General features: G+C 36.5%; 2 protein-coding genes across 3 annotated transcripts in view; one reads left to right on the forward strand and one right to left on the reverse strand.

Moving 5' to 3' along the window:
* Positions 1-1,492: 1,492 nt before the first annotated feature.
* LOC105053634 (thaumatin-like protein 1b) lies at positions 1,493-2,585 on the forward strand. Its single transcript, XM_010934885.4, has 2 exons — positions 1,493-1,669; positions 1,756-2,585. Exons 1-2 carry the CDS (start codon positions 1,615-1,617, stop codon positions 2,424-2,426), a joined length of 726 nt encoding a protein of 241 aa, XP_010933187.2. The 5' UTR covers positions 1,493-1,614; the 3' UTR covers positions 2,427-2,585.
* A 2,285-nt stretch (positions 2,586-4,870) lies between these two features.
* The window catches only part of LOC105053633 (putative magnesium transporter MRS2-G), a 22,534-nt gene continuing 14,657 nt past the window's right edge, over positions 4,871-12,747 (reverse strand). Inside the window, exons 4-5 of one of the 2 annotated variants that reach the window (XM_029267177.2) lie at positions 5,637-5,696; positions 4,871-5,131 (exon numbers count right to left, since the gene is read on the reverse strand). In XM_029267177.2, the coding sequence (XP_029123010.2) occupies positions 5,123-5,131; positions 5,637-5,696 (69 nt within the window). In that variant the 3' untranslated portion in view covers positions 4,871-5,122. Of the gene's footprint in view, positions 5,132-5,636; positions 5,697-5,800; positions 6,401-12,747 lie in introns of those variants that run through there. The other variant, XM_010934882.4, reaches the window with a different exon arrangement.

The raw sequence follows: 12,747 nt of genomic DNA on the forward strand, positions 1-12,747 counted from the left end.
CCACGTGACAACATGCACGTCAGACTACCTTGGACTTGGGAGTGGGGGGCAACTATTGGGATAATTCAATCGACCTACGACTCTGACTATAAATCACCTCATAAACACAATATACCGACTAACAATCAGTTGACCGACTGATAGTCGGCTATTTTCAATCATCAATAGACAACTTGGTTAATCTCCGATGGAAGACCATTGGTATGTTAGAGTTACTGACCGATACTCATTCGGACCTCCACAACGACCGATATACTACTATTACCGACATATAGTCGGCTTATTTGAAACTACCAGTGTGGAAAGCCAAAACATGATCAATGGTAGGTATAACCGTCCATCCCACGATCACATAATGTCGGAATGTGCGAATCCACATATCTAACTGTTATGAACAGTTATCGACTACATGTCATGATCATTAATAGACATAAACAGCCTATTAACTCCATGATTATGGCTTGATAATTGGGGTAATTGCCTTTAGTGCCATAAAAAGTGGGATCACGTGCTCGATGATTACATCTGAATCACCTATAAAAAAGAGTAAAGGAACAGTATTGGTGAGACAATTCTGGGCTGAGACTCTATCATTTTAAATATTCTTCATCTGCTGTTCACCACTCCCAACTAAGCATTGGAGGATCCTCGCCGGACACAATTCCGGTCAATATGGACTTCATTTTGTAGATGCTCTTCACCGACGACAGGTGCAATAGGGATTGGCCGCAACACTGATAACTATGAAATTGTTACTCTCAATGCTTCACGACATTTTGAAACATACAAGTACTCATTGCTACTTTCAACCATCTTAGGAACAAAAGGTAATGAGGTAATTAGTTCCTACGCAAGTGAAAGTACGTCGGCAATTTCAAGTAAGCCGATTATATTCGGTAATAGTAGTATGTCGGTCATCGTGGAAGTCCGAATAAGTATCGGTCGTAATTCTGACATGCCGATGATCTTTCATCGGAGATTAATCAAGTTATCTGTTGATGATTGAGAATAGCCACTGTCGATCGATCAACTGATTGTTATCGGTATATTATATTTATGAGGTCGATCTATAGTCGGAATCGGAGATCGGTTGAATTATCCCAACAACCAGTACAATGATTGTAATATTTTTTTTTATTGAAAAATATGTAAATATTTTTGAAGATAATTTTATTGTTCACTAAATATTAAAACAATGTGAACTAGTAGTTGGAAGCAGTCGTTCCCGTAAAAGGGTTCGGCTTACCGGTCCTCCTCTATGGTAATTGGAAAGCACTTGCCAGACACTAATTGGACGAAATGGGAGAACTTCTTCCGTAATTGTTTGCTTGATCTGTTGTTTTCCGCAAAGATCAAGCCAAACTATACACGCAAGTGGATTGTCTAGGTCTGCGAATGACTGCCGCCACATAAGACCAACCCTATGAAGAATTCCACTGATCAAACAAGGACCTTGAGCCATTCTTCCATGCGCGTCGCCAGACTTCCGCGCCTTGTCATCCCTTGGAGTCAAAGAATTTCCCCTATAAATACCCCCACAAACCTCCGACTCTCTCACCACCTCCTCTCCTGCATTCGGAATCCATCCAAGGCAAGCCTTCCTCCTAGTCCTCAATGGCCAACCCATCGCTTCTCTTCGCCATTTTCTTCGCCGCCCTCCTCGTCCAAGGTTTGTTTCACGATCCATTTCAAAGCCTCTGAGCCTTGTTTTTTATGTTCCTTCTTACAAAATCCGTCTAACCTATAAAATTTCAGGTGGGCTTTCAACTACGTTCACCTTCAAGAACAACTGCGCCCAGACGATCTGGCCTGGCATACAGGACAACGCAAATTCCCCAGCTTTCCCGCAGACGGGCTTCACGCTCGCCGCCTCGGCTTCCAACTCGATAACTGCCCCGGCCCATTGGTCCGGCCGGATATGGGGCCGGACAGGCTGCTCCACCAATGCAGGGACATTTACATGCCAGACCGGTGACTGCGGCACCGGGCAGGTCGCGTGCAACGGCCACGGTGGCAACCCACCCGCCTCGCTCCTCGAGTTCACCCTGAATGGCAGTAACGGGAAGGATACTTACGACATAAGCTTGGTGGACGGCTTCAACTTGCCGGTCTCCATCACTCCACAAGGTGTGTCGGGCTGCCAAACCACATCATGTTCGGCGAACATCAACGCCCAGTGCCCGACGCAGCTGCAGGTGACGGAATCCGGTACTGTCGTCGCCTGCAAGAGCGCTTGCGACGCTTTTCACCAACCCCAGTACTGCTGCACTGGAGCCTATAGCAGCCCGAAAGCATGCCAGCCGTCGAGCTATTCGAAGTTCTTCAAGACGGAGTGCCCTCAGGCTTACAGTTACGCTCATGATGATACTAGCAGCACCTTCGCTTGCCCTACTGGGGCTAATTACCTCGTTACCTTCTGTCCCTAAGATCTCGTTTTGTGTGTCACCAAAACATCGTGATCTACACCCTCGTAATAACATTAGAAATAAACCCCAAAGTCCGGAGCAGCCCTGATGCTCCGATGTGGCGCCGCGGTCGGTCTACAATATAATGATTTTTATTCAAATAAATAAGCTTCTTATTTACTTCTTGCATTCGAGGGAGAGCTTCCTCCCAAGTTGTGTGACGGGCGATAATTGATTTGCGATCACGATCATTTGTAATTTAGATATTTCATGTGCGTTGCAAGTGCCAAATTCTCATTTTCAGCCGTCCTTGTAAGTCATCATCTGTAGTTTTCCAACACGATTCCATGCTCCAAAATTGCCACTCATCCATAGATTCTATATGTGTGTATATTATTATATCAATATATGTATGTGTGTCTGCCTGTATAGGGCGATAATTGATTTGCGATCACGATCATTTGTAATTTAGATATTTCATGTGCGTTGCAAGTGCCAAATTCTCGTTTCTGGCCGTCCTTGTAAGTCGTCATCTGTAGTTTTCCAACACGATTCCATGCTCCAAAATTGCCACTCATCCATAGATTCTATGTGTGTGTATATTATTATATCAATATATGTATGTGTGTCTGCCTGTATATGGGCGATAATTGATTTGCGATCACGATCATTTGTAATTTAGATATTTCATGTGCGTTGCAAGTGCCAAATTCTCGTTTCCGGCCGTCCTTGTAAGTCGTCATCTGTAGTTTTCCAACACGATTCCATGCTCCAAAATTGCCACTCATCCATAGATTCTATGTGTGTGTATATTATTATATCAATATATGTATGTGTGTCTGCCTGTATGTATATATATATATATATATATTCGTATGTTTGTACGCATGTATGGGTATTCCAACCATATATGCTTCTCCTAATGTAATAATATCCATCAAAGTTCATCTTCACGTCTATTAATCCTCTGTTTGGTATGAAGGATGGATTGAAGGAAGGATGGATGAAGGAAAGGATGGATGGATTTTCTATCCTTCCTCTTATATATTTGATAAAACATGAAAGGATAGGTGGAAATGATTTCCTCCTCTATTTGGAATAAGAAAAATAAGAAGAAAAATAGATAACATTTTACAAAACTATCTTTTGATAAAAATATTATTATTATCAATTTATAATACTTATTTATACTAAAGAAGTAAACAATTTATAAACTTATAATCTTTATAATCTATAATTATATTAAAAATTATATAAATATTAAATTTAATAATGATTTCATAAATTAATTATTAATAAATTAATTATATAAATAACTAACTAATTTATAATTTAATTTAAATAGTTAATTAATATTATATACATACTTAATAAAAAAATAATAAATATAAATAGAGAAATAAAAGATAATCTAATTATTTAATTATAATTATAAAATTATATATTAAAATTAAAATAATAATTAATAAAATTTAATAGTATATAATTAATAGTATATATAAAAATATGTATAAATAATATTAATGAAAAAGTAGTATTATATTTTTATCAAAAAAATTAATGAGGGGTAATTTTGTCAATATTAAAATTTATTATTCAACGCTCCTTTCATCCTTCCTTCATCCTTTTAATTTGGAAGGATGCAAAATAGTGGGTCAGAGTGGATTGATAATCCACATTTTCCATCCATTCTTTCTGAACCAAACGATTGATGAAGACTATCCATCCTTCCAATCCCATCTATTCATCTTTTTATAATCCCAACTAAGCACAGAATAAATCTGCCCACCAAAAATGCCTTTAGCTAGGTTGGAAAATCTAGTGCAGTATTTAATGTAAAAGAGTTTCATCTTTATAGATAATTGATATATTAATCAGATTAAAATTTCTCTTTTGATATGGTTGTTTGTAGACCTTTGTTTGGTCATAGAATAATGCCAAACAAACATGCATGATGTGCAGATCCGACACGGCGCTAATATGACACCCCACCCACCCAAATCCTATACGAATTGGATATAGAGCTGATATTCCAACAGCATTCTTTGTGGTCCATGACGCAATTTGGCTTCATGTATATCTAGCAGCATTCTTTTGACTTTGTTATAGTTGTTGTTGTTTTTTTTTTTTTTTTTCCGATCGAGAGAGAGAGAGAAGTGTGTGTGTGTGTGTTTGGCCTCAAATAATAATGATCAAGTAAAAACGTTGCTCGTCGCACGGCACATGGCTTGGTCAAATCATAGTAGCAATATTCTTGAAAAAATTTTATCAAAAAAAAATATGTATATGTTCTTGAAAAATTTGCAAATTACTTTTGGCAATTTGGCCCGCAACATCACTGCCTACCTGACAAGCCTGCCTAGGTTTAGGTGATGGCACTAGCCGTGAGGCTTGCGTACCATGATGGTGCACGACTGTACTTTCACATGGACATGTGCTATTCATGGTTGAACTTTAATAGGGGATAAAATTTTTATGTTAATCAAATTATGTAACAATTGTTTTTAATGATTGTTTCATCATACGAAAAAGCCTGAACTTACAGACATATATCACCACAAGATATCTTGGTAACCGCAGCCCACCATACAAGATTCCAGTCCTCATGTGAAATGGAGGTGAAGAATTCATTAAGACAGCAGTGTTTGTGATATAAACCAAACCTGACCCATCGTGGCTTCCACAGCCCACTTGCAGTCCCTTCAAGTAGTGCCATGCTAAAATGCCTAAAGCATCAAAAATGAAAAACAGAAATAAAATACACATGATGTGAGTAAAAATTTAGGATGTGTTTGATTAGTCATTAAAAAAATATTTTTTTATTTTTTAATTTTAAAAAATAAAAATCAAAAAATAATATTTAATAATATCATAAAAATTAAAAATTAAAATAATTAAAATAATTATTTTATATATAAAATAAAAAAATTTTACTCTCCAAATTTTTTTTTTTTTATTTCCGTCGTCTAAAACGCCAAACCAAAAAATAAACAACCCGAATCCTTCTCCCTCGTCAAGCTCATCATCTCCCTACCCCTTTCTCCTTCACTTCTGAACCTTTCTCCCTCGTCGAGCTATTCATCTGCCGTCTCTAAATATTATTTTTTACTTTACAACAACATAGTTACCAAACATATTTTTTACTTTTTTTTATTTTTATTTAATAATAAAAATAAAAAAATAAAAAATATTTTTTTAAAATTAAAAATCAAAAAGTGTAACCAAACGCACCCTTAATATTCCAATTGGCAACCCCCGTGATCTTGATATCACACAGAAAAGCAACTTTTCCTGCACAAATATTAGGTAGCTCAATAGTCCCTTTCATGAGGCACAAAAAGGTACATAAAATGTATGCAAGTTCCTCTACTTATCAATTAATAAAGATATAAACATAACCTGAACCACTAATGGTATTATAGATAGAAAGAAAACCTGATTCAACAGATGGTAATATAGCAGAAAAAAAACATTATTGTATATATACGTCACAAAGCCCAAAATAAAATTAAGTCCTGAAGAACATTATTTATTCACTTCGATTCGACCCAGTACTTTCTATGTTCACCTTGCAGCAGATCACACTGAGAGACTCATAGCTGACCATATTTGCTTCTCAATGCTCTTGGTTATTCTGGCAGCCCCACAAGATTTAAACTGAAGATGGTCCTGTATTTGTAGCCATCCACATTGCCTGAAACAAGGTTCATTCAAGGGCCAAGCAACTTCTTCCATCTGGCATAGCCTAGCATTAGCAAGAACATCAAGAAACAGCCTGTCGATGTCCCTCCAACAAAGGGAAAAAAGATGGGCTGGTACTTGGCATCATACAGCTGGCATGGGATGTTCATTGCAAATATCCCGACTATTAGCGTGTTAATAGCTATGGCAAAGGATGCAGTGGTCAATATCAGCTGGAGCTGGATAAGTTCATTTCGTTGGTTATCAAGCTGGATGTTGACATAGTCCTCTGTGTCATCTATGTATTCTCGCACCTGTTTAAATTTTTTTAAAAATACATATATTATTAACATAAGGTTCAAATTTCTAATGTAAGGTCCTCAGGAAATAAGACTCGCCATCAAGAGAACATGAGACTTCCAGTTAACCAGCAACCAATAATTTTCTAGCTGTAATCAGCTGCGAGTAGATCTGCATAAGCAGTCCACTTGCAATGATACAGATTATTGCATGTGACATCATGCATGAATTTCTGAAAAAACACAAGTAATAGGGGTTTTCCTATGTTATTGACCTGGATACATTATTCTTTAATCATTTTATTGCTCTCAAGGCCCCCAAACACAACCATCGGAACAACAAGGGCAAAAGATTCAAGGAAACAAGGAAGCATATTTAAATGCATAGGTCAAACTTATGGCTAATGGTGCAGAAAGATAAGCACTGAATTGCATCAACACTTAAGATAAACACTATAAATAATCAAACTAGATACCTACTTTTCAAATATTTTGTAGAGATGAGTTTGGTACTAGCAATTCAGAATGCAATAAGACTAGATTCAGCTAGAACTATCATACTCGAGATTCATGGCTTGATCAGGTAGATAAACTAAAAATAGCTTCAGCTTGGAAGATGCGATACCATAAGGCAAAAAGAATCATGAACTTAGCTCTTGCAAAGACAAATACTGATGCCTAATTACCCAATAACACATCTTTTTATCTGGCTATACAATTATCATTAGCAAACATGTACCAAATAAAGAGAATCACCAAAGAGCAGAATCAACTTTTTTGAGCAAATTCTATGTCAACTCTTTTGAGTCTGTCCTTGGGATTGTTTGACTGATAAAAGGCCTGCTTCTAACCCAAGTCCCTTTGTTAGGTCAATCAGAGAATTTTTCTTATGAATTATGCATAGCAAACAAGCAACTTCATTTCCGATGAATCAAGCCTCTATCCTTCACAACTTGGTTCATTTTTATGACAAATGGACGCTCATAAGATGGTTCTGAAAGGTTTTCTTTCAGATTATGAACAACATATGGCCCCTTTTTCCTTGTTAATAAATCCAAAGGTTTAATATTTACTCATAAAAAAAGATTACATATCAAATCCTAACAAGGAGCTCATTTTATGGGATAAACTATTATCAGAACTAGGGTATCCAACCTCCCTTAGTTAGCTAGTCATTGTGCCACTTCGTCCACTGATCACGTTATCATTGAAATCAAAAGAACCTAAATTGATCTCTTACCTTTCCCATGTGCACAGCAGCAGCACTAGGCCAATCATTGAACAATGGCCCACCCTACAACAGAGGCATGTGGAACCTCTAATCTGGGCAACTCATTGATGTGCCGCACCTTTACATTATGAAAACCAGAGCTCACATTGCCAAAAGCCAAATTTCCACAAGCAGATGTGCATCATGATTGCTAACTACTACAGCTAGGCATCCAATCTGCTAGAGCCTTTTGCGTAATACAACAACTAGAAATCCGATATACTAGGATCTTAAACACCTCATAAGGACTCATCCTTCCTCATGCTTCTAGTATACCAAGAAAACTCTAGAAAGAGATGTTGATATAAATAGCTGTAATCATGGTTCACCAAACCGGACCAAACCGTCCGGTTCAACCCGTACCGAACCGAACCGGCTTGGAATCGGATCGGCTCGGCCCTTAAATCCGAAATAGGGACCAAACCGGTCCAAAACCAAGCGGTTTAGTATGGTTCAGGGCCAAACCGAACAGCTTGGCCGATTCTTTTTTTTTTTTTTTTTTGTGGTTCAATGGGTTTGAGAGAGATGAGTGGCAAGACAAGTCGAGACATTTTTGTTTCCAAAAATGCCTCCCCCCTTCTCCATAGTACAACTAAGTGCAAAACAAAGAAAAATCATCAATTAGAGGTACATGAGCTTATCTCCCACCTCTCTCTCTCTCTCTCTTTTCGACAACTTGAAAATTCGTGAAAATTGAAAAAATAAGATCATACCAAAATTTTTTATTTTCATGTAATTTCATATATGTTGTAGATTTATGAATGATCTACGCAATGACATTGAAATCATTAATTTTTATTAAGTATATAATTTTTTAATTTAAAAATATATTTTCAGAATAAAAAATTATAAAAAATAAAATTCAAAAATTAACTATAAAATTAAAATATTATTTAAGGGCTTACAAGTTACTTCGACATAATTTGGTATCCAGTTATCAAAGTTTTGACGCATCATATACATAGTGCCCTAGCCTAAGTTTGAATGAACTTGAAAAATAAATAGCATTTCATGTATGCCCACTACCGTAAAAAAAATATATATGTAGCATCCGTGATAGGATTCTACATGGATCTAAGATCAAATTAAAAAATAATAAAAAATAATTTAAAAATAAAAAATATACAACAAAATTTTATTATTTTTGCATAGTTACTGTACTACTATGATTGTTTAACCTTCAGAAATGGATCCATCGAGAAGGAGCCAGTGAAATTGGTTAAGAGTTAAGACCACAAGTAGATGCTCTCGAATCTGCACAATTAGAAATGTAACCGATGCAACAGAGAATTCAAGAAAAAAAGGGATAACAGGTTGAAGCAACACTTGATTGGCGATTATCCCAATATAGCTATGTACTGAAGTGCCCACAAAAAGTTCATCAACTGAAGAAGCACTTCACTAACTTTAAAGCAGCGAAGAAAAAGACTTCGAAAAAGAATATAGAGGTGGACCGCCGAGCCACACAACCACTTTCCTATCACTCTAGACAATCAAAAAAAGTGTCTGCCACAAATGACGAGACATAGATCCAAGCTGTCATTAATGTAAACTTGGAAGATCAGTGGCAGCTTGAGAAGTTGACTAGGCATAGTCTCAATTTGGACCATCAATTTATGAGTTGGAGTCAGATTCTACAAGCACTATAAGAGAGTCAAACTTTAGGAGGACCTCATCAATTAGAAAATCCGTCGGCAAAGGCACAAGCCGTATTGCTTCTTTGTTAAGAGCTTTTAGCAACAGAAAGAAATCCTCTAAAGAGATTCCAGCTGGAGCCACTATTTATGATTTAGATCTATACGCCTTCCCCAACGAGGATTCCAAACAATAAAGAATTGATAGTATGCTGAAAAAGGACAAGAAGAATGATATGTAGCAAGCTATTACATCTTGATTTCACTTTAGCCACATCTGAGTACATGCAATAACACATTATCACTCTGCCATTACATCTATACAGTTTGCCAGTCCAAGTATTGATCTTCCAAGACTGAAGGACATCTACAGTGAACTTTTGACAACAATAAGGAGCTATAGAATTAGATTGCATCATATCAGAATAAGTGACCGATGTATGAACTGATGGTGATGTGTGATAGTTGGACTAGTCTTACCAGATGGAGCATCATCAACTTGCTGATAGAATAAGTGACATCAAGGATCGAAGGACATCTACGGTGAACTTTTGACAATAATAAGGAGCTATAGAATTGGATTGCATCATATCAGAATAAGTGACCAATGACCAATATATGAACTGATGGTGATGTGTGATGGTTGAACTGGTCTTACCAGATGGAGCATCATCAACTTGCTGATATATTGTGATGGAAAAATATTTTTCATAAGTTCATTGATACTTCAAATCAAATGCACGATGCCACTGTATCCTCATATTGATGGAGATGATCGATCATATAGGAGAGAAAAATATCATGCAGGTTATCACCAACAACAAACCATAGTATAACACCGTAGGATAGATTCTAATGCAGCAACGACCATATATATTCTAAACATCATGTGCTATATATTATATCGACCTAATATTAATGGACATTAAGAAGCTTAGTAGGATGCAGAAGAAAGTGAACTCAATACAGATTATTAACAGATGCATCTATAATCACATATAAATTTTATCATTAATGTGGAGATATACAAAGAGAGACATATTGAGACCAGATGTCATATGATTCACTATGAATAAACAGTACTTGATAGCCTTATTGACAAAAAAGTACATCTACATTAGATGTTTGTCAATCCTGAGTGGCAAGAGCGTAGTTATGCCAAGACAGATACTAAGAAGAGCAATTTAAAGAACTTAATGACGAGATAGATATTTTGACAACGAGCCAAAAAGATAATGAAGGCTATCAAGTCTTTATATGAGATGCTTCGAGCCATAGATAGTGAAACATACCCCTAGATGGGCTTCTTATATCATATGATAGAGAGAACAAAAGCTCAATCAAGTTAACAAATCTGAAATATGCTTAAAAGTACATCCAAATCATTAAGCATCAGTGAGACTATCAGATAGGAAGAGACTTGCATCTAGTAGGTAAATAGCAAATCAAGAATACTCTGAGAATTTGACAGCTCTTATTTTTATGCAAATATACTTAATCAATTTCAAAATTTATCTGCAGCTTCCTATCTGAGCCCGAGATTCCAATACATAGTACCTAAGATAGGTATAGATGATGAGCTTCTAATGTCCCTACGAAATATGATATACAAGATGGAATCTAATCCAAAAATCATAACGATGCACATAAAAGAAGTTAGGTGGAGTGGTTTTTGTTGATTTTGATGTATTTTCAACCAGTAACATATTACAACAAATATATTTTTTACAGTCAAAAATGTTTAGGGAGGGCATCAAAATCTTTAGAACAAATGTGGAGATCGTAAACCAAAAAAAAAAGAATCCAAATAGATTATATATAAATAACGACAATGCTTGTTTGACACTACGTAGCTACTAATAAATCTAATATGATAAATCTTAATTTTAATTTTGTTCCATCCCAATGCTTTTACAGTGGAATGGTGGGTCCATTTTGGACTAACAGTAAAAAATCAGAAACAACTTACCATTCGGATCCTTTCTCAGACGATCTTCTCAAGTGATTGTGAGTGCAATTGGTCAACCTTCGTCCTTATCCATAACAAACAGAGGAACCATCTGACACAAAAATGCCTCAACCACCTTATATATGTTCATTATAATATGAGGTTGAGGCTCAAATACATTCAAGAGAAAATTGAGCTAAAATACTTGGATCCAACTACGAATGGCTTTGTTAATAATGAGAATCTGATGATCATATAGTTTAAAAGCTAGCAGTAGCAGCCAGAGCTTAATGAGCTAGAATCGCCTCCACGACCAGTCAATTTTGTAGCTAGCAAGGTTAAAGTGGATATTGAGCAATGAACAACCAGCAACATTCCACACAGACTTCCAGCTGATCGGCCACAACATCCATCTTTGGAGCATAGCCAGATAGAACGAGGCACGATAAGAGGGCAGGCAACTGCTTAACATAGAGACAAGAAAAGAAGGCAATTGTAGTTCCAATGGAGTGGAGCATTCAGTTTATCCAGTTCACTTAGATTTAGAAATCAGACAGAGCAGAGATGATAGTTCTTCTGATGGTCATGAATCTAATAGTCAGGAAGTGGAGGACAGAAAACCGTTATTTGTGACATGCAGCAACAAGATCATATTCGATTCACTGGTAAGTCAGTTTATGCATGCCATACAAGATAGAGACCACGATGTATGAGCTGATAGAGCCTACAAGAATACAATCGCATAGAGACTACAGGCTCCTCGAGATCATTCAACATACCATGCAACTATACATGACCTCGCATGGGGAGTTGAATCTATGGACATATCAGGTTCATCATATTCTAGATCCTCTTATCCGCAGCCACAGCTTATGATCCATACGATATGGATATGGTAAGTCTGAGGTATTATCTTTCAATAACTAATACCTTATGCAGTCTCAAGCATCTTACGGATTGAATTTTGCTGCCGTCATATTCGGATGGATCCCTCTATACTATCAACTCGATTACATCTCTCAGAGCTACAGCTTCAGCAAGAGATCTGGAACTAGTTACAATCTAGCACATACCTTATAGGATGAGCACAAAGGACTGCAATGCTGCGTAATTAGAGGGACGAAATGGTGTTCCTCCTGATTATGTAAACAATCCAAATATTTACGAACGACATCGGTGCTCGACACGATTCTAAATCTCGATATGTATTGATTATTTATTTTTTATATTTAATTGATTTGAGCATTTTAGAGTTCAATAATACTAGTCTTTGTAAGATTGTCCGTAGGCTATATGTTGAAACTTGTAATGCTATTCTCCCCTGATATAACATCATGTTAGATTTATATCAGCATCACACGCTTAATCGCAGGTGTACCAAAATGATACAAACATCAAATAACATCAACAAACATCAATGTAGGCTTCAAATCATTCAAGAAATCATAAAAAATGATTACATATCTTCGGGATCAAAAAAAAACAAAAAAATTGGTGTGCCAATCATTGC

The sequence above is a fragment of the Elaeis guineensis genome, chromosome 11 (genome assembly GCF_000442705.2).
Source record: "Elaeis guineensis isolate ETL-2024a chromosome 11, EG11, whole genome shotgun sequence".
NCBI lineage: Eukaryota > Viridiplantae > Streptophyta > Magnoliopsida > Arecales > Arecaceae > Elaeis > Elaeis guineensis.